Source organism: Pleurodeles waltl, chromosome 4_1 (genome assembly GCF_031143425.1).
Source record: "Pleurodeles waltl isolate 20211129_DDA chromosome 4_1, aPleWal1.hap1.20221129, whole genome shotgun sequence".
In the NCBI taxonomy this organism is placed as follows: Eukaryota; Metazoa; Chordata; class Amphibia; order Caudata; family Salamandridae; genus Pleurodeles; species Pleurodeles waltl.
The window spans coordinates 659,813,441-659,836,752 of NC_090442.1; the positions used below are offsets into that span (position 1 = coordinate 659,813,441).

Sequence of the window (23,312 nt, forward strand, 5' to 3'; positions counted from 1 at the left end):
GCAGAAATTCAGGAAGTTCCTAGTACTTTTTCCCAACAACAGAGAGAGGACCCCTCCCTTAACAATGCCTGGAGGTCGGCAGTAACAGAGGAGACAGAAGAGGTGGGTCCCTACTTTATAGTGCAAAAAAACTTATTATATCGGGTTACTACCACCCGACGGGGAGAACGTAAACGCCAACTCCTGGTACCTACCCACTATCGGGAACATGTTCTTACACTAGCTCATAATCACCCAGGGGGAGGACACTTTGGGAGAGAAAACACCGAGGAATATTTACTCAGAAGGTTTTATTGGCCTGGAGTGTACGCCCACATACGTAGGTATTGCGCCCAATGTCCCCGTTGTCAGTTAACCGAACCTAGTCGGCCTAGGAAGGCGCCTCTCCTACCCCTTCCCATCATCGATATCCCGTTCAAAAGAATAGGGATGGATCTAGTGGGACCTTTGATTCCTTCGTCAAAAGGACACACCTACATCTTAGTCATTGTAGATTATGCTACACGATACCCAGAGGCCATTCCCCTGACTAGTATGACAACCAAGACAGTGGCCCAAGCTATGATTAACGTATTTTCTCGTCTTGGGTTTCCACATGAAATCCTCACGGACCAGGGGACCCCTTTTATGTCCACCTTAATGAAACAAGTGTGTAAAACATTGGGGATAGCTCAGATCAGAACCTCCGTTTACCATCCTCAAACGGACGGATTAGTCGAAAGATATAATCGAACCATTAAAACCCTGCTGAGAAAGACTATCAGTGAGACAGGGAAGGATTGGGATCAAAAGTTACCCCTAGTGTTGTACGCCATACGGACACATGAGCAAGCATCCACGGGGCATAGCCCCTTTGAGTTGGTCTTCGGACGCCAACCTCGGTCCCTTTTAGACATGGCGGTAGAATCCTGGGAGGCCGAGGCTGAGGAAGCAGGGACTCCTTTGTTAGAATATGCGAAAAAATTGAGGAACCACCTACACAGCTTATGGACCGACGTACACACAAACCTGGAACAGGCCCAACAAACACAAAAGTCCTATTATGACAAAGGAAGTAAACTACGGGTTTTACAACCCGAGGACCAGGTCCTAATAATGAGACCCACCTCCGACCATAAACTCCTGGCCAAATGGCAGGGCCCATATCGAGTAATCAAAGCAGTTTCCCCTGTCACCTACCTTATCGAAATATCCTCCCGTCCAATAAAAACACAAATATATCATGTAAACCTGCTAAAAAAATGGGAGACCCCCGCACAACCTGAACGTTCCGTAGAAATGGGTCAGTTTGTGTGTCCCGACAAGACCCTAGATATCGAGTTCTACCCTACCAACCCCGATACTGAAAGTACCCTACCCATAGTAGACGATATTTTACCTGAAGGGCAAAAGCAACAAGCCCTTAAGGTTTTAAAGCAATGGCAACCACTCTTTTCAGAGAAACCAGGAAAGACGTTTTTAATTCACCATAATATACGCACAAGCTCAGGGCAGATCACCAGAGAACGCCCGTATCGTATTCCAGAAGCTAGAAAACACATAATCGAAGAAGAAATCAAAACAATGTTATCCCTAGGGGTCATCGAACCGTCCACTAGTCCCTGGTGTTCACCGGTTGTCCTAGTACCGAAGCCTGATGGTAGCGTCAGGTTTTGCATAGATTTACGCAAACTGAACTCAAACTCCCTATTCGACACCTATCCCATCCCTAGGGTGGACGATGTTCTCGAAAAACTAGGGAAAGCTAAATACATGTCTACTATCGACCTAACTAAAGGGTATTGGCAGATTCCCTTAGCTCCTCCAGATAGAGAAAAAACAGCTTTTTCTACCCAGTCCGGGTTATATCAATTTACAGTACTGCCTTTTGGGCTTCATGGAGCCCCTGCAACCTTTCAGAGGTTGATGGATAGGATTCTAAAACCCTATCCGGCATTCTCCGCTGCGTATCTAGATGATGTAGTCGTATTTAGTGAAACATGGGAGGACCACTTAATACACCTACAGAGAATATTCCAAGCCCTTCAAACTGCTGGTTTGACGGCCAATCCCAAGAAATGTGTGATAGGTAAAACCGACATCTCCTATTTGGGATATCGGATTAATCAAGGTACACTACAACCTCAAAATGGGAAGGTGGATGCCATTTTACATGCCCCTCTTCCACACACGAAAAAGGAATTACGCTCCTTTTTAGGATTAGTGGGCTATTATCGGCGCTTCATTCCACATTACTCCACCTTAGCAGCACCTCTTACGGACCTACTCACTAAACGATATCCCAATCGACTTTTGCCTTTTTCGGAGACGCAAAACGCGAGTTTTGAACAGTTGAGAGTTTCCTTAACCTCCGATCCCATCCTGCACTGCCCAGATTTTACGAAGCCGTTTCACCTCTACACTGACGCATCGGATGTTGGGCTTGGAGGGGTTCTGGCTCAGCCAGATAGCGAGGGGCTTGACCATCCGGTGGTCTACATCAGTAGAAAACTGGTTTCCCGGGAACGTAACTATCCAATTATAGAGAGAGAGTGCTTGGCTATCAAGTGGGCCATTGACTGTTTGCAGTACTATCTCCTAGGGCGGCCGTTTATACTATTCACGGATCACGCTCCTCTTACATGGCTGGCTGCGCATAAAGATTCTAACTCCAGGATACTGCGATGGTTCCTTGAACTGCAACCATTCTCCTTTCAGGTTCGGCACGTCCCTGGATCTCACCAGGCCCCCGCTGATTATCTGTCCCGATTTCCTCTGTCTTCGACTGTCCTGGAACAGGACAGTTCTTGGGGAAGGGTGTGTGACCGGGCCGCCCCGGGCAACAGCGGGGAACCGGCAGAAACGGAACCGCTACGGCCGCGTTCCCAGGTTCCCCTGGAAACGCGTCCGCAACGAGGCCAGCGTCCTGACGTTGCCTCGGCAACCTCCGGTGACGAGGAGGCTCCGGATTGGCCACCAGGCGGCCAAAAGACGGAAGCTCCGGTCGAGAGGGGGAGAGCCGGAAAGGGAGAGAGGAAGGAGAACGGCGGCGGCGGCGGCGAACCGAAGGAGGAAGAGAGAGACGGCGACAAGGACATCGGAGGAGGACCCCAGTGGCCTGGAAGCGGCGGAACCCGAACCCAGAGGAACAGCGCCCGACCGGAAGCAGGGGAGACCAGCCCAGACCGACGAGAGGACCTCCACAGAGCCAGCCACGACCCTGGAGGGTCGTGGCTCTACAAGGTACGGTCCTTCTGGACAAACCGAGGGGCACAATAAAAGGGGAGAAACGCTGGGGAAGGGAGGAAGGCAGGGTGAGGGGAGGGAGGAGAGAAGGGCACTTTAGAGAGCACCGGGAGAGCACAAAAGGGTAAAGTACGGAATATACACGAGCCCTGAAGTCCTCACTGGCACCTATATCACACATAAAACCCCCCCCCCTCCTTAAACCTTTTCCCAGCAAAACATATAAGTAGAAGACGTGGTATAAGGCGTCCGTTCCACTCACCAGCGGTATGTGTTCCCTTTTTCTTATATGTCACATCCGGGACCTGACGAGGACGATCCGGTACGCCACCTAGAGAAAAGGAAGAAAAGGGACACAGATTAGAAGGAAGATATTCACCACTCCAGAGAAGAAACTGGCGCTAAACGTCGTACTGACTTTTCATCAGTTCTTATTTCAAATTACTAATAAATACTTACCTCAAAACCCCAAATTTACCTCTCCTGAGTGTCTATACTGTGGGGACTGTCTACAGCCCCTTTGTGAACTCCACTGCCCTATTCATACATGCTAATGGGGCCTGCTTGTCACGTTACCAATTTGCAGAGGTGTTAAAGATTACACTATTAACAGCAGGCGTCAACCCGGGAGGGTACTCCCCCCATTCATTCAGGATTGGCGCGGCCACCTTCGCGGCGGGTGCTGGCATGGCAATCTCCGAGGTGAAAGCCATTGGAAGATGGTCTTCCAGTTGCTATAAGCGCTACGAGAGGCCAGAACTGTTATAGGAAGTGATTATTTGGGCATGTCTGCGCGATTATTCCTTTTTCTCACGCAATTTTCCTTTATTTCAGTAGATGGCCCCTCGTGTGGTGTGGGTGTTGGGGCATTCATTCGTTCGTCGGGCGGCATACCGGTTGCAGCAGCTCCGTAAACCGAATCCGGCGGCAAGCTTAGATGTGGCTTTCAGGTGGTGCGGGGTTGGCGGCGCAGGAATTAGACAGCTGCAACAGTTGGTGGACCTGGCTCGTAGATGTGCAGGGCTCCATTCCCCGGACCTCATCATCATTCACATCGGGGGCAACGATCTGGTGCACTTAGGTCGTAAGGCGCTCATGGAGGCCATATTTCTGGAAATTACGCAGCTTGCAAAACAATTCCCACACGCATCCATTGCTTGGTCCCACATGGTGCCACGAAAAAAATGGGGTCCAGGAATTAAGCCAAGGACAATCAATGTGTCTGTTAGGAGACTCAATACAGAAATGTCGAAACTCTGCCCTGGTCCAGGCCGTTTGTGGAACATTTCTCATAGGCAATTAAAAGGACCCGAAATGTTTCACAGGGACCTGGTGCATTTGTCTGATCTTGGTACTGACCAATTCATAGCCGATATGCGGTTCTTTGCTGGGTGCCTCTTCTCTGGTGGGGAGGGCGAAGGACCTTTGGGGCCCTGGTCGCCCTCGTGGCGGAAGAAGAGAGACTAAATTAACCTGAAGCAACAGAGGGGACCCCCAGGGTGGGGCCCCGGTATAACAACAGAGATAGGATCCTGAAGTCCTGGGCTCAACCTGCGGATGGACACACCAGATTGGGGGTAGGGAGCCCAGATTACTGGGGTGGTCACGGGGCTCATGCCCACGGCCGCCCCGGTACACCCCTTGGCTGATTGGTGTTTGGAGAGGGGGCGGAACCCTGAGCATGGGGGCAAGGAACAGAGGAAGCTGGGGTGCCGCCCCCCCTAGGGATACAGGTGACAACCAGTCCCTGTGTGGTCCAAAGGAGGTTCAGGACAGGAAGGGATCCTGTCAAAAATTGTATGGTTACAAAAATGTAAAATATATACGTATCTTTATAGATTTAGGATGTGCAGTGAAAACGATTAATTGAGTAATTTGCATAAGATGTTTTTTGCATGATGTTAAGTTGATTAATGAATTTTGATCTTAAACAAAAGTATTTAAATAAATACTTCTTCCAACGAATTAAGTGTCTTGTCGGTGGTGTACGACCTGTGTTGGGGAAATGGCCTGCTGGCGCCTTCCGAGTCCTATGGAAGAGCGCCCCCCCAACATGGGGGGAGCGCGACCCCTTAGGGGTCGGGGCGCCGGGGCCAAGACCTCGCACTAGTTGTGTGCAGGCCGGCCGAGGCTTCCGCTCTCACGCCTCGCGAGACGTGGGAGCGGAAATTCCTCTGGGGAGATACGTTTGGCCGACGTGCGGGCCGAACCGGTCTGGGCCGCCGCGAGCCAGTGGGGGGCTTAAAAGCACCCCCACGGAAGGCTCGGCCTTCTTCTTGTTGGCGCGGCGGCCCGGACGTTCGGCCTCCATCTTGACCCACCCACCCTCTCCTTAGATTAGGCGGAAGAAGAGAGACTAAATTAACCTGAAGCAACAGAGGGGACCCCCAGGGTGGGGCCCCGGTATAACAACAGAGATAGGATCCTGAAGTCCTGGGCTCAACCTGCGGATGGACACACCAGATTGGGGGTAGGGAGCCCAGATTACTGGGGTGGTCACGGGGCTCATGCCCACGGCCGCCCCGGTACACCCCTTGGCTGATTGGTGTTTGGAGAGGGGGCGGAACCCTGAGCATGGGGGCAAGGAACAGAGGAAGCTGGGGTGCCGCCCCCCCTAGGGATACAGGTGACAACCAGTCCCTGTGTGGTCCAAAGGAGGTTCAGGACAGGAAGGGATCCTGTCAAAAATTGTATGGTTACAAAAATGTAAAATATATACGTATCTTTATAGATTTAGGATGTGCAGTGAAAACGATTAATTGAGTAATTTGCATAAGATGTTTTTTGCATGATGTTAAGTTGATTAATGAATTTTGATCTTAAACAAAAGTATTTAAATAAATACTTCTTCCAACGAATTAAGTGTCTTGTCGGTGGTGTACGACCTGTGTTGGGGAAATGGCCTGCTGGCGCCTTCCGAGTCCTAAGGCCTTCATTATAAAATGGCAAGGAGCTGCAGTGAGAGATACCAGGACCAAAATTAGCAACTCCATTCGGTATTTCCGCATCACTTTTGAGCCACTTTTGAGTCAAACACAACAGGTTTTTTTTTACCAGGGCCCTTTTCTGCAGACATTATCCACCTCCCCTGAGCAGGTGAATACTGTCAACAGAAAACCAGATAAAGAGCACTTGGGTTTCCGCACTCAGTAAAACCAGACCCGGTGTCCCCACGCCTGGCAATTGCAGTTGTGGAAATACCACACACAGACTCGCACAAAACCGCCCCAACCCCCACCGATACACCCTGGGGACTCAAAGGAAGGCTTGAGAGTATGAGAGCAACTCTATCTACACGTCAGGTCCTTTTGTAAGTCCAGGAAGGAATGTGTGGAAGATCTGTCTCACGTAATATGTGTTGGAAACCGATGCAAGTTGCAAAAACTCTACAGCAGCTGCCCTCGCAGTAGCATCTGGTGTACACACTCCTATTTTCACATTTGTGGTATGCTTTATCATTATTTATGCTAACTCCACGATTGAAGTCTTTAAAACACGGCTGCTATTTACACGCGAAAGAGCGGCAGGTGTTCCAGATCTCAAAAGTGATCTTCCCCTCTCTGAGGTAGGAAAATGTGACGTTGATGGCTGTGCACGAGCCGGAGCAATATCTCCTGTTTCTCATCTTTCAGACTGCAAGTACACGTGCCACGCCCACTGCCGCGACCTGGTGCACCTGGACTGCCAGCAGAATGGAAGGTCGATGGAACGCGTCCCTGCCCTTCAGGCGCTCGACCCCACCAACAACAACAATAACCAGGTAACGCATGCTTTGTGTGCACATGCACAGACCCGGGGCGGTGCAGGCGCCCTCGCCCTGTCACGTGCTAACTCTTTCGAGAACAAAGGCACTTTGTCCATTAGCACCAGTCTTTGTGTTGTATCAAAGGCGGTTTAAATTCAGTGTAGGTTTTTGGCCGTTGCCACATTAGTCACCACTTAATTTGCCTGTTCGTTTTTCTTTATTCTGTACTTGCTTTATCAGAAAAAGGATCAACTGATGTGTGTTATGCTGCAGGCTGACAGCACTCATGCTGGTGACTTCGACTTTAATGTATTTTATATTTTGTACATTGTACTGTTTCATGATGGCTTTCTTCTTTAGAAAAAACTATCCAGTACGTTTATAGAGGTTATTATTTTGAATACATCTATGGAAGAGATGTTTATGTATATGTGAGTTTGCATTTTGAGTTTAAAAACTTAACCCCTTCGCTGCCAGGCCTTTTCCCCCTGAGGTGCCAGGCCTTTTTTTGGCTATTTGGGGCAGTTCACGCTTAGGGCCTCATAACTTTTTGTCCACATAAGCTACCCACGCCAAATTTGCGTCCTTTTTTCCAACATCCTAGGGATTCTAGCGGTACCCAGACTTTGTGGGTTCCCCTGAAGGAGGCCAAGAAAATAGCCAAAATACAGTGAAAATTTTGTTTCTTTAAAAAAAATAGGAAAAAAGGGCTGCAGAAGAAGGCTTGTGTTTTTTCCCCTGAAATTGGCATCAACAAAGGGTTTGCAGTGCTAAAATCACCAGTTTCCCAGCTTTCAGGAACAGGCAGACATAAATCAGAAAACCCAATTTTTCAACACAATTTTGTCATTTTACTGTGACATACCCCATTTTTACGATTTGTTTGTGCTTTCAGCCTCCTTCCAGTCAGGGACAGAAATGGGTGTGAAACCAATGCTGGATCCTAGAAACCTAAACATTTCTGAAAAGTAGATACAATTCTGAATTTAGCAATGGGTAATTTGTGTAGATCCTACAAGGGTTTCCTACAGAAAATAACAACTGAACTAAAAATATAATGAAATTGAGGTGAAAAAAACAGTCATTTTTTCTCTACGTTTTACTCTGTAACATTTTCCTGCAATGTCAGATTTTTGAAAGCAACATACTGTTACGTCTGCTGGGCTCTTCTGGTTGCAGGGACATATAGGGCTTGTAGGTTCATCAAAAACCCTAGGTACCCAGAGCCATAAATGAGCTGCACCTTGCAGTGGGTTTTCATTCTACACCAGGTATACAGCAATTAATTTGCTGAAATCTAAAGAGTAAAAAATAGGTATCAAGAAAACCTTTGTATTGCCAAAATGGGCACAAGAGAAGGTATTGAGGAGCAGTGGTCATTTGCACATCTCTGAATTTTGGGGTGCCCATACTAGCATGTGAATTACAGGGCATTTCTCAAGTAGATGTCTTTTTTACACACTGTCTTATATTTGGAAGGAAAACATGTAGAGAAAGACAAGGGGCAATAACACTTGTTTTGCTATTCTATGTTCCCCCAGGTCTCCCGATAAAAATGGTACCTCACTTGTGAGGGTCGGCCTAGTGCCCGCGACAGGAAATGCCCTAAAACACAAAGTGGACACATCACATTTTCTCAAAGAAAACAGAGATGTTTTTTGCAAAGTGCCTACCTGTGGATTTTGGCCTCTAGCTCAGCCGGCACCTAGGGAAACCTACCAAACCTGTGCATTTTTTAAAACTAGAGACCTAGGGGAATCCAAGACGGGGTGACTTGTGGGGCTCTCACCAGGTTCTGTTACCCAGAATCCTTTGCAAACCTCAATATTTGGCTAAAAAAACACCTTTTCCTCAAATTTCGGTGACAGAAAGTTCTGGAATCTGAGAGGAGTCACAAATTTCCTTCCATCCAGCGTTCCCCCAAGTCTCCCGATAAAAATGGTACCTCATTTGTGTGGGCAGGCCTAGTGCCCGCGACAGGAAATGCCCCAAAACACAAAGTGGACACATCACATTTTCTCAAAGAAAACAGAGGTGTTTTTTGCAAAGTGCCTACCTGTGGATTTTGGCCTCTAGCTCAGCCGGCACCTAGGGACACCTACCAAACCTGTGCATTTTTGAAAACTAGAGACCATGGGGAATCCAAGACGGGGTAACTTGTGAGGCTCTCACAAGGTTCTGTTACCCAGAATCCTTTGCAAACCTCAAAATTTGGCTAAAAAACACTTTTTCCTCACAATTCAGTGACAGAAAGTTCTGGAATCTGAGGGTAGCCACAAATTTCCTTCCACTCAGCGTTCCCCCAAGTCTCATGATAAAAATGATACCTCACTTGTGTGGGTGGGCCAGGTGCCTGCAACAGAAAAAGGCCAAAAACTTGTAGTGATAGAGGGGATAGCACAGCAAGTTGATAAGGACATATTCTTTTTTTATACATCTTTAGGCTGACTCTGCTTTGGGGACCCACACAAGTGAGGTGTCATTTTACTTGGGAGACTGAGGGGAATGCTGGGGAGTAGGAATTTTGTGCTGGAGCGATGATCCTACTAAGAAAAGTCAGGAAACTATGCTTTTTTAAGCAAATTTTGAGGTTTGCAGAGGAGTCTGGGTAAGAAAATGTTGGGGGATCCACGCAAGCCACACCTCCCTTGACTCCTTGGGGTGTCTAATTTAAAAAAATGTCTGGGTTTGGTAGGTTTCCCTAGATGAAGGCCGCACCCACGACCAAAAACATAGGTGCCCCCACCCCCCCAAACACAGGTAGTTTTGCAATATATAATTTTGTTGTGTCCACGTACGTCCGTGATGTGCCAAACACTAAAATTGTGAAAAGAAACGCACTTACGTTATGTGAAAAAGACCCCTCATCCACCAACCAAGTTGGTGGCATGCTTCATCATCAGGGTCCCACCGAGACACCTAGCGTATCACAAGTGTGCTGCGACGCCTGATTACAGCGGAGCAGGTTTTGTCATTTGTACCACACATACTGGTTGGATTTGGCACGAGGGTGAGTGATGGTTCAGTAGATCAAGTTTTATTTACAAGAGATTTCACAAAAGTGAAATGCACTGTTAGTAACTGAAAGACCAAAAAACGGAACCAATGACTCACAGCTCATGAGCTGTAAAGCCGCGTCACGGCACCAACCGTTTTACAGTCCATTCACACACCTTTCTTACATGACATGCACAAGACAATTCACGCCACCAGCCACGGGCCCAGCATTGACAGACAGCGCCACTCAAGGGCCCATCACTTACATACGCCCACATACCTGATATAGCAGTCACACTAGCTGATGGGAGTGTGTGGACTGACGTTTGGCTGGCACTGCCAACCAAGCGCCACCCCAAGCACACCGCCAGGCAAGCGCCACCACACGTACACCGCCATCCAAGCGACACCCCACGCACACTGCCATCACTTTTTTTGTTTATAAACAACAAAGAAACCACTAACTAATTATAAAATAAGTACAAAACTACAAACACAAAAGCTCTAACTAAATACATGACAGTAATGCCAACCGTGAAACTCAACATATGAAAATATAAAATAGGCAGTTTACGTTCACGGTATTTCCCAAACATTTTTCTTCGTGTGGTAATTTCTGAAACAGCGGGGCACACACAGCCCAGGCTTTGAAGGGCTATTGGGAGCAGTACATCCGGCTCTCCCTCCGGATATCTCTTAGGGCACATACTCTACATTTCTTAGTGGGTAAGTCTTTTTTGGGAGTGAGAGGAATGTGATCTGGAAAGTGGCGATCTTTCAATCTAGCCACACCCTCCACCACTGCTACTCTAGGAACTCTTGCCTGTTCCACCACAATAAGGCTCTCTATCACTGACTCCTGAAATTCAACAAATTTCATCATTGACTCAGGTGAACAATCCTTGAACACAATAAAAGCATTAAAAGTTGCCAAATGAAATAAATGTAGGGCCAACTTTTTATACCACACTTAAGACTTACAAAGAGCAGTGTAAGGTTCCAACCTCTGATCTACTCTATCAACACCACCCATATGCCTATTGTAGTCCAAAATGCACGCAGGTTTGCACAATTCGGCAACCTGACCCCAAACAGTCACAGGGGAAGTACTCTCATCATGAATGGTAGATAGCATGTACACATCCCTCCTGTCTGAAAATTTCAGAGCTAGCAGCTCATTATTCCACAAGGCACTGCACTCTCCCCTCTCAAGTATTTTACAGACAAGCTCCCTTGGATAGCCTTTCCGGTTAGAATGGTTTGTGCCACAAGCAACAGTGTCCACACTAAACAACTCCTTGAACAACTGCACTCCAGTGTAGAAATTATCTACGTACAAATAGTGACCTTTGTTAAACAGTCGTCTACCAAGTTCCCACCCAATTTTTTCGCTAATTCCAAAAGTGGCCGGACAACCAGGAGGGTCAATACTGGAATCCCTACCAGTGTAGACCTGGAAATTATACACATATCCTGTACTGCTTTCTGACAGCATATACAATTTAATCCCATACCATGCCCTCTTACTAGGAATGTACTGCTTAAAAACTAAACGCCCCTTGAAAAGGACCAAAGACTCGTCCACACTTATCTCTTTGCCTGGAACATAGACCTCTGAAAACCGATCTACAAAATGATCAAGGGCAGGCCTAATCTTACAAAAAATTGTCACAATCAGGGTGATCTCGTGGCAAGGCTAAAGCATTGTCTACAAAATGCAGCATACGAAGAAGAAACAAATAGCGATTATGTGTCATAGTTGCAGGAAATACAGCTGTTGCCATCAAGGGACTAGTAGACCAATAAGAAGCCAGTGACTGCTTCCTTATAAACCCCATCAAAAAAGTCAATCCTAAAAACTTTTTCATCTCTTCCAGATATGTGGGAACACACTGATTAGCTCTAGACTGAGGCCTAAGTCTGGCAGCGTTGCTCCGGTTACAAATTAGTCTGCTCCACAATCTCTTCCAAAAATACATTGTCCATAAACAAGTGAAAGAAATTGACAGGCAAAAAGTTTTCCGTATTGACTCCACACCCGGGGAGACCAGTAAATGCAGGTAACTGTGGCTGCTCCATGTTTGGGGCAATCCAGGTGTCAGGTCTTCTAATGGGAAATCCTTCAGCCCAGGCTGCTGCACTCTTGGCACATCAATGTCCTCCTCTAAAACGTGCCCTTCATCTGCACTGAGTGTGGCTTCCTCATCAGAAGAATCCTCTCGGACAGAAAACTCACTGCCAGAATCTCTCACTTCCTCCTCTGCCTCAGATGCAGAGTCAGTCTCGTAATCATGGTCTGAAGATGACTCAAAAAGCATGCCAACAACCTGCTGAGCGGTCACTCTGCAGCTAGCCATGATCCTCACTAACAACACATGGATTGCCAACAACAACCAGCACTAAAATAAGTATTAAACAAAGTGTAGCTTTATCACCGAGTTATGTACTAAAAAACTATACCACTCACTTGCCTGAAAAAGCTACTCACCAGCAACTACTCTGCACAGACACAGCAATCACCTATGATAGCCCACTAAAAAGAAAAAAGCAAATTACACATATGACAACATAAATATCATTGTGCTCAAATCTAAGGACAAATTCTCACACAATACTGCATTTAGTACACCACCTACAAACATGTCATTCATGCATGTCAACAATACTCCTTCGGAGTACATTGCTTTCACTTACCTAAAACATGCAACTATGCAAACTGCAGGACAACTACTGCTAAAATCGCAAGGATCCACAGCACAGGAAGCAAAAGCTTTTAACTAGAAGAAAAAGAAGAAATAAACTGTTATAATCAGAAATACAAATACTTCGCCAGTTGACAAACACCCCGCCACCAAGAACTTAGGAATTGTCCCTGGTGCCTAAGTGGCTTCTGCCAGAGGGGGCAAAAGGGCCCCCCCCCCAGCACAAAACAAAAAAAGGGGAACAAAAAATAATAATCCCTGGCGTATTTGTGGTTTCTGCCCTCCTTGGGGGCAGATAAGCCTTAAAAAAAATAGCTGATCTGCCCCCAAGGGGAGCAGAAATGGTCATCAGTCATTGGTCATTGCCAAAGGGGCCTCCCCCCCACCCACACAAAACACACACACACAAGATCCCCGGTGCCTAAGGGGATTCTGCCCCTCTTGGGGGCAGATGGGCCTAAAAAAATAGGCAGGGGCAGAAATGGCCAACAGCTCTGTGCCCCCTTTAGGGGGCGACCCTTGCCAAAGGGGGCAAAAAGGGGCACCCCCAGCATAAAAAAAAAAGGGGAACAAAAAAAAAAATCCCTGGCATATTGGTGGTTTAGGGGCAGATGGGCCTCAAATGGCCAAAACTAATTTCCCCCCCTTTGGGGGGCGACCCTTGCCCAAGGGGTGCCCCCAAACACACAAAACACAAACACATACCACATAATCCCTGGTGCCTAGTGGGTTTTGAGCCCCCCCGGGGGGAAGATCGTCCAAAAACATGGCAGATATAGCCCGGGGGGGGGGTGGCGAAATATTAAAAAAATTAGTGCACCCCAGGCAGCAACCCTTGCTCAAGGGGTCGCTGCCCAAAAACTTAGTGAAAACAAAATCTCTGGTGTTCTAGTGGTTTTCGACCCACCCTCCCCCTGGGGGCAGATCGTCTGAAAAAAACGGCTGATCTGCCCCCAGCGGGGGCCGAAATAGGTATAATAATGGCTCCTAAGGGGAGCGACCCTTGCCCAAGGGGTCGCTCCCCAAAATAAAACCATAAGAAAATCCCTGGTGCCTAGTGGGGATTCCTGGTCCAGGATCGCAGACCCCACCTGCGATTGTGGACCAGGAATCCACTGAAAACAGGCACAGGGGGAAAGGAAAAACTCTTTCCTTTCTCCCTGTGTCTGTTTTCCCCCATAAAAACCCCCCAGGAGAAGGACTTACCTGAAGGGACATCTTCTCTACCCTTGCGCTGGAAGCAAATGGCTTCCAGCGCATCCTCTGCAGCTTCTGATGACATTGGCGCGATGTGAGCGCGCTGATGTCATCAGATTGCTGAGGGGGGGTCAGAAGTGGAAGGGGAAGGGACTCCCCTTCCATCCTCGACTTGGGGGTGTGGGTGGGAGGCCCAAGGGGGGAGCGCTAGCCGGGTGCAGGACAAGCTGGTCTCGTCCAGGGCACACGAGCACCGTGTGCCTGGACGAGACCAGCTCGTCTCGGGCACTGAGGGGGTTAATGAACACACTTTGAATCCTAGTGAGTTGTATTAAGAGTTGTACATGTTACGTAGTTAATTTTATACGTTTCTTTGCACTTGTTTTTGTTTTTAAAGTCTCGAGCTACCAGGAAGCGCACGCTGTCTGGTTGCCAAAGAGCTTTTGTGGGCTTACCAAAAGCTTAGTGGTCTTACAGCTCGCTCATTGCTTACATGTGAATGGCTATATTGTCACTTTCATTTTTCCTAGCTTCATATTTGATGTCTTGCCTTCCTTTTCTTGTGTTGGTCTCTCCGCTGAAGCGTGACCTTTTTACCACCCTTTTGAAATCATTCTGTTGCTCACAATTAGGGAACTATTTTTTTTGCTTTTTGTTTAAACACTCCATGAGAGTGCACGTTTTCCAACTCTCTCCCTCTTATGCTTTTCTCCTGCCAAATTACTACACCCACACTCCCTGTTGCTCTCTCACTTATGTGCTGCTCTCTCTGTTATGTGCTTCTCTCCCACTCCTGTGTTGATATCTCCCTTGTGTTATCCTCTTCTCCCTTTCCCAATCCGTCCCCTCCACCGACTCACCCCTAGCCGTTGACTTCTCCCCTACTGGCTCCTCCAATCCCCCACCCTTTTGTATGTGAAGGGTCCTGCGCTTGATCTGCAGTTTTCTAAAATTAAGGTGGGTTTTAATGTCTATGAGCATGTGCCCAAGTAATCAAAAATTCCTTTCGAGGGCCCTATTCATGTTTCAATCGCCCTCTCTGCCTTGGAAATTGACCTTTCCCGAGGCTTCTTCCACTCAGCATGTTTTCCCTCTGTGAACATGGCTGCCAAGGTTTTCTGTCCCTCAGTGGCAGCATGTGGCTTGTGGATCGTCCCACGTCAGGTGAAGAGCAGGTTTGCTGAACTTGCAGTGCGCTGTCCCCTGAGCCAACAGTGGCTCCTCACTTATTTGCAGAGCTTTAAGTGGGCCGGGTCCTGCTGGTGCTCAGCACTGGCAGTTCTAAAATGCAGGTGCTGAGACGGGTCTCTCTCAGGCTCTCCATTTTTGCCCTGACCCTCAGGGTGAAACAAAAATCTTAACCCTGCACTGCCTTTGATGTAACCTCAAAAAGCTTTGTTACAATTCTTTCAGTCTCATCATCTCAGAACTGAACCATTTTAAATATTTTATACAACAGGGCCATTGTTGTTGCTTATTTAGCTTATGCTACTAAAAACCATTGACAAAGCCAACAGTCCTGGCTTGTTAAAGGTATAATGTTTCTTGTTGTATTATATATCTGGATGCAACGACAGAAAGAAGCAGCAAAATACCAACTGTTAAGCCACGCCCTTCATTACATTGGCCACGCGCCTTTGGTAGACCCCCCAGTTTTTTCCTCCCACTTAAAGCCCTGCTTATTTGTGTGATTGTTGCAGACAGTTCACGCGGGTAATGATTTTGTGTCAAGTAGCCACTAACCTGGTATGACCGGTAGGTCCTCTGTCCCAGCCAAAGTGATGCTCAGGTGTCCTCCCCAGTGCCTGCGTTTCTTCTTTACTGTGCCTGAAGCTCAGGGCTGCAGAGTCAGAAGAGCACTGGCTCATTCTCGCTCTCGGCAGCATCTAGACTTGCCTCCTCGCTTCTCCCTAGGCTGTCATCCACATCTCCAAGCAACTTCTTTCAAGGTGGTTCATTTGTTGGGCTTTGGTCTGTAGCTTGAGTGTAGCTGCCAATAGCGAAGCGGGAAGGCCACTTTGCTGTATAAACTCACGCCCCATCTCTCCTACCTGTAGGAGACCACAGACTGTACTGAGCCAAAAGTTGGACGTGCTTTATTTCTGCCCCTTGGGAGTGGCGAGTTTTGAGCTACAAACATGAGTGGTGGGTCATCATGGCAATGGCGTTGGCGCTACTTTTACATCTTCTTATGGGAAGAAAGGGTGTGTAGCCTGCCTGTGCTGCTCGGAATGCTCCCTCCTGGGCGAGGTTTGGAACTGCAGTAACAGAGCGAGGTTAGGAACACAGTGAGCAGGTGGGATGGAGGTGCTTGTGTGTGACTGTCGGAGAGCGCCCATTTTCTGCACTATAACAGGAGTCCACCAATAGGAGGCACGCACCTTCCTTTGCCAATTGATATGGGGTTTATCTCTCTGTCATCCTCTGAGTAACACTGAATTCTTAAATAGGATTAGCCCAGTTTAAGTTGTCTAAAGGTGCGACCTGAACAGGACCTACTGACCACACGGTTATTTCTTTGAAAGTACATCTCCACCGTGGTGTTCGTACCATATATGTCTGTACACTTAGCAGCAGGGCACTTTCACAGTTCTGGTGATCGATGACCGTCCACAAGGCCCATTGCTCTCAGTAGGCCAGCCTTCAAAGACAGATGAACGTACAAACTCTTAACTTGTTAAACGTCTCTCGAGCAAATTCCTTCAAGTGGGAACCAGGCTGTGTATTAAGTGACAAGTTTACTTACTTATGTTGCCACGGGGACACGTATGATTGGTTCCAGTATCACAATGCCTCATTTATCGTACACATTGTGGCCTTTCCCAATGGGACAACAAACATTGCTATACTTAATAGCAATATTTTTCAAAGAGTATAAAGGCAATTTGTTGACAGGTTATTTTTCTTAATAAGTATCATTGTAAAGCTATTTGTCTTGCAAAGAACTTATCCAACAGGACGCTATGTGGGTATGATTAAACCAAGATGCGTCTCGCTTCAGTTTTCCAGCATGCGCACTTGTTTAAGTAATTTCAGTCATGGGACAGCGATTTGTGCTTTGTACCCTTACAGGATAGGTGAAGCAGTGTGTAACATTTGATGGGGTACGTAGATGTCTTTTGATATATTTTTTATCCATGGAAATTGGAATTGTGCAAAGCTGGTTTGAGGTCCCAATGCAACAATTGTAAGGAGCTTCACTTTTTCAAGACAAACTGCTTTGCCTACTCGTGGTCCAGATTTTTAAGTGCAAGGCCTGAGAAACACTTTCGACAATATTAACCATCAAGTAAATAGAGGCCGGAGTAACAATTTAGTTGATTTAACAAAGTTTCCAGACATAGCATTGTGTTTGAGTCCAAGTAACAGGAGGAGATCACTATGTGCATGAATAATTCTTTCTTGAACATGTTGCAAATTACACTATTGTTTAGGGCGCATTGGTATATACGGGCATTCGACACAAGGCAAGAATGTGCCTACAGATACCAACAGGTGGTCACCACAGTGAGCCCTGATCAAAGAGTTCCATGTATAGGATAGGCGGTCTTATTTGCCACAGCCACCTAATTCAATACATATCCGACTTCTGTTTATTGACTTGCGGCATGGAGGTAAAAAAGTGCACTTTGCACTTGTTGCAGTGTCCACATGCTTGTGGGGGTTTTCACTCTTACACATTTACAGCATCTTTGACGTGGGCGTTGTTAGCCCTTCCAGGCTTGATGGTACAGCGTAACAGCATTTCTCAGTTACTTTGCTGAGAGTTTGAATACCAGAGGAGCCATGCCACATCAAAAAAATAATTTTGTTCTATGATGACTGAGTTGCAAATGTGTTCCACTTAATAGGAGGCTTGGCTTTCCAGGCAAAAATAAAGTATATAGAAATCAGTAACAAAAATACATTATTAGCAAATACTTCCCTTCACCGTACACTCTTAAAACTATGGTTAATGCAGAGAATATCATTCAATAATGCTTACAATGTATTTGAAGCCTTTCAGGAAATGAAAGGAGACAAGGCTATTTTATTATACTCAAATCCTCCAACAATCCTCAGATTGTATTATAATTCTGCACGGCTCCCCCAATGACTTTATGGAAGAATCCTTTCTCACAAGCCTTGTTACGCTGCCCGAAGGATCTCGTGGTTAACCCGGCTTTCGCCCCTGCTACGTGGCTCCCCTCCCTGTATCACAATCCAGAAAAGTAGGGGGCACCTGATTCTCAAAAGAGTACGAGGGAGAGTGGGATTAGGGAGAGAGTACAACACTCGTTTCCAGTGGGATGGTCTGCAGGAGACCTAGTTTGGCCACTCTGAGTCACAGAGGCACATTACGACTCACTGGTTTGAGGGGAGGCATCAGTGTAACAAACCTCATGCAAACTTGGGAACTTGCTCAAGAACTGAAAACGATTAGTGCTCAGCTCACCGGAAAGTTGATTTGTAATTGCCGAACTAAAAAGAGGAAATCCTAAACCAGGTCAGAAGCAGGTTCTTAGTCACCAAAGTCACTTCCCAGGAGATAAGTGGAGCAGGTTCAAAAACAGTAGCCAAGGCAAATAGCAAGTTCAGTCAAAACCGAAAACAAGGGTCAGTACAAGAAAGCAGGAGAAAGGAGACCGAGGTAACCAACAAAGGAGAACATTAACAAAGGTGTGGGAACAGAATCAAGGGTGTGCATTATAACATCAAGAGAAGGAATCAAAACAACTGAAGCTGCCAGACACAGTCGCCCGTGTCCCCTAACTCTTTACAGAGCTCTGCTCCCTTCTGATCTGGAAGTCATAAACCAATTCTCTGGTGGGTGGGGCAGTGTGTTTTACCCCAAACTTTGAAGGTCTTTAAATTTAGCATGGTTCATTTTTTTCATGTCTATCATTGAATATGGGAATTAGCCCAGATTGCCATAAATAAGTAATTTTTTATTTAGCTCCAAGCTTAAAGATAAATAATAATTTAGTGTGACTGATCAATATCACTTGGATTTAATGGAGAATGTTCCAGAGATGCAATTTTTGGGTCTGGCAGGATTACAATTTCTGTCCAAGCGCTTATGAAACTGCAAATTTCCTCCAGGTATAAATTTAAGCATGGACAGGTCCAGGACATATGTAGCCAGACATTTTGTGCCAGAAGGAGTGGCATTAGCACCACTCTTCTGGAGGAAAGCTGAAGTGCTGTAAACCATCCACTTAAACATAAATGCAAACACCTTACAGGTAAAAAAAAAATTAGGTATTCTCTTCCAAATTTCATTGCTGATTATTATACTAGCTTCATTAACTCGCTTGTTGATCATTTTTGTAGAAGTAGCTTGTGATTTGATTTTATACATATATGCATAGCATCCACTAATGCCCAAACCAGATGGTTCACTGACTAATTTCTTTTATTCAATTCAGATGTTACTTTAACTAAATTTATTTCCACCTTCGCCAGAAAGCTCATGATTTGATCTATGATAGCCAAAGCCACAGTTTATGCCCACTTTGGGATTATTTTTTTTTAAATAAAAAAAAATTGAAACCATGCTGTAGATTTCCGTCATGTTGATGGAGCCGTACAGTACCCTTCAACACATTGGCGGGAACCCCTGTGATGGCGGATCTTGCCAATGTAAGAGATGTCCACAGGAGCAGCGGACATCTCTAAATTTGAAGTGTGGTTTCCCTTTCAGGGCAATAGAGTAAAATACTCTGTTGCTCTGACAGAGTAACTTCCCCCTATATCAGGCCCTATATCAGCGGCAGAGACAAAGTAGTCTCCAATGCTGACATACTGAAGGTTTGTCCCACTGTAAGTGAGGCTGGAGGTTATTCAGTACGCAGAAAGGATACTCCATCCCACTTGCAATGGAGTATTCTTTCCTGCGTACTCTAAATCAGGCCCATAATCTTTGATTGGGTACTTATACCCTACCATTCTCTTTTAACAGACAGAAAGTACTCAAACCTATTCTAGGGCATTTAATGGCCCACACAAAGCTTGAGATTAGAGTTTCTGTCTGCTAAAAAACCTCTGCATGTAGAATGCAGGTTACTGTGGAAAACAAAAAGATAAAAACAGAGAGGAGTGACTTGCTAACCAAGGCTTTATGGCCTATTATGGAAATGGAGAGGGAGGCACTTCCATCTTTCTATAAGTGTTGGTACTGAAAAATGGAAATATAATTTACATATACCCACATATTTTATGGTTTCTGTGTATTAGAGCTGTGCACAATCACCAGAAGGCTCTTTTTCTTGGTATTAAAAAATCATCAACTCTGTCTTTTAATAGTTTAACTTATATCCTCTAAAGCTATTACGATATTAACCACATCAACTTTCAGGACTATCACTGTGTTATCAACATACAATGGACGTTTTCAGGAGGCTTTCATTGATCTGCCAACCACCTTGGCAGACTCCTGCCACCAAGGATTCAGTTTATTGCACAAATACATTTGATGCCACAGTGCAGCCTTGTGGAGTGCCCCTTGCAATCTTTACTACTTCAGCTTTAACCATATTCATCATTATAGCCACTTGAGGCTCAGTGTAAATCCTAGACAGTCACCCTATGAGCTGGGAAGGAAACTTACATTTCCCTACAATAACAAAAATACATTTGCAGTTGATGAGGTCAAAGGCATATAGCAAAATTACCACTGTGGGAATTTGAAAACAGTAATCAATTGTTTCAAGGACATATGTTGTATTTGCGAATAATTGTTGCCCTGGTGAGAAACTGTTTTGGTCTTCATGAATCAAATTACTAGCAATTGGAGTGATCCCTATGGCAAGTTTCAATTTCGTGTTGGATAATATAATTTGATGGTAGGAATCCATATCTGCTGATCATTTTCCTTACATTAAGGAAGCTCACCATAATACAGGAATAAGCAGGTGGGTACTTTCCCTCCCTCCAACTAATGGGTTATCACTTTGCAAAACTGATTTACAAGCATTTCTGTGACATTTTCAAAAATATCTACAGGAAACCCAGCCTTCCCACTTGTTCTTACTATTAGATAAATCTGCTACAAATTACCTAACATAATTTTCTGAAATGGATCCATTAATGGGGTAGCTTTATGTTCTACTACGTAGGGTAGTTGTTTCTGCAACGTAAAGTAATCTACCTTTTTGTTATCTAGCTGTTGCTTACAAATGCATATCTTCCTGTGGTTTAGAAATATTTGCTGACTTTTGCTTGGTTCGATTGTTGAAGGTTTGTCTATAGAGTTGATCATTTTAACAATTTGATTCTTCTTTCTTTTCTACTTTGTGGCCCAACTACCATTTTACCTGTGAAGTTTCCCTCTTCATACCATTTTTGCAAGTAGGTTGTTTTGTTGACAATTTCAGCTGTATAATGATGATGTCTTATGGCATATTTAGCTTGTTCCCATTTTACTCTCTGTTCTGGTAATTTGGTATGTAAAAACTACCTTTGAGTCTGTGCAACGTAGTCCTCCAATTGTGTTTCTTTTTTTTCCAATTTTTTAGACTTTCCGATTGAATAGGAAACTATCCTGTCACAGAGGGTGGCTTTAAAAGCATCCCAAATGATTAATTGTTCTGCAGGCCCTGTGTTTATTCAAAACAAATTCCTAATGAATTTATTAATTAGTATCTGCAACCAATTTTTCATCTTCTAATAATTTATTTAGTTGCCACCTCTTAGTCTGTTTTCGGGCTCCTTATATAACAATTTCTAACCCTCTTTCTGCACGATCCTAGCAACCATTCAGGTAAAAAGGGGACGGTCTGTTATCTCTGAATGCAGATTTTGAGAAAACAATTAGTAAAAAAAAGTATCCTCTAAAAATATGATTGCCGGATTAAGACTCTGTAGCCATGCATCAATTACTTAGTGCTTATGTCTATTATTCAGTCAATTGTCATTGTAGGAAATTGCTTTCAAGCAGTTCTTTAACGAGGAATAGTAGGGATAGCTGGCATTTTTCTGACTTCCCTTAGCGCTTTTTCGTTGAAAAAATCAAGATGTGATGAAAGTCCACAGCATTCTTTAACTTCAACTGATGCCGCTGATATACACTCTTTTTCTTTGTTGTGCCACAGGAACCCTCTCTGTTGCCCTAAATCCCTTGAATGTGACCAAGAGTGGTACCAGTCCCTCTGGCCCCTCCCACTCCAGCCTTGAACATCACACCTTCAGGCGGTCTGGCTCACTCTTGACCCCACCCTCTTGTTTGTGAATTGCACAATGTTTTGTACTTGCCTACTAGTTTAGCTTCTCAAGCAGGCTTATCTTCAAGCGCTTGTATTGAATGCTTTACTTTTCCTCCACATTTATTCTGGTTTTCTATGACATTGAGGTTGTTTTGAGGTTTTGGTATAATGGCGATCTCTTTCGGCCTTGCACCCAGGGGGAGTCCGTGGCATTGATTTCCAAATAGAGTATATTGGAAAAGGAGTCATTTTCAAATCGGACTCGGTAGTATGACCTCGTCTGGGCAATTTCCACCCACCCCATTGATAGTTTTTGACTGAGTCTGTTCATCATTTAAACTGCCAAAGATGAGGTCTTTGGTTCCTTCCCCCATTCCCTTCTCCGTTGGCTGGCGCTTAACATGGATTATGTGGGGATATGCACTTGTCAGTCTGCCAGGCTTGACACATAGCGTTTCTCATGCCTTCCGGTCTGTTTAATAGTTTTTCAAGCAATTCTTTGGATAGATATGTGTTGTTCTTGCTGATTTCATTTGGAAGAGGTAATGCACCTTCTTGAATTCCCCCATTTTTTGTTAGAATCATCCACCTTACAGGTTCGAGTTTGCGTTGGTGAAAGAACCTTATCAACATGTTTTATCAGCCACTGATTTCATGAATCAAAATCTCGGGTATGGAGTCAAACCCTAATAATGTAGGTATTTAGATTAATATTTCTAAAGTCTGAGGAAAATTCATTAGTGAAATTTTCTATAGAAAATTCCTCAGCTGCCCAGCTTTCAGCTCAGAATAGCTAGCAGTATGTTTATTCTGGGGATTTCTTCACTCTTTTTCCAGTGCCTCCATATGTTAGGGTCTTCTTCCCCAACATTCACTACTCATCCTGCTTTCAACCTTCCTCAGTAGTGCGGCAACCTCCTTCAGAATGCTGACGAGGGAGAGTTGACCAACCCACTGTTAAACCGTTTACCTCATAGGTTGAAAATTTTCTCAAGGCCCCTCAGATTTCTTCAATTCATTTCTAACATTGAAAAACCGCGTGGGAGTTCTTATGCAGCATTTTGGTTGGATCTGAGGAAATGGGTCATAACCAATGTCACGTTATTCCCAAGAACGGAATAACAAATAGTGTCACCAGACAGAGAAGTTCCAACAAACAAAGTGGATGTCCTACCTTTTGGGAGCTTAAAATCGCAGCTCCTTGCTTAGAAATCAGCAGCCGTGGCAGACAGATACTACAGATGAGTCCATCTTCGCATAAGC

The 23,312-nt window shown here is 45.4% G+C and overlaps 1 protein-coding gene across 3 annotated transcripts in view; it reads left to right on the top strand.

The window, feature by feature from the left end:
- The window catches only part of RASSF3 (Ras association domain family member 3), a 462,665-nt gene that overhangs the window by 195,477 nt on the left and 243,876 nt on the right, over window positions 1-23,312 (top strand). For all 3 annotated transcript variants that reach the window (XM_069229128.1, XM_069229130.1, XM_069229131.1), the window contains exon 2: window positions 6,858-6,985. In XM_069229128.1, coding sequence (XP_069085229.1) covers window positions 6,858-6,985 — 128 coding nt within the window. The remainder of the gene's footprint in view (window positions 1-6,857; window positions 6,986-23,312) is intronic.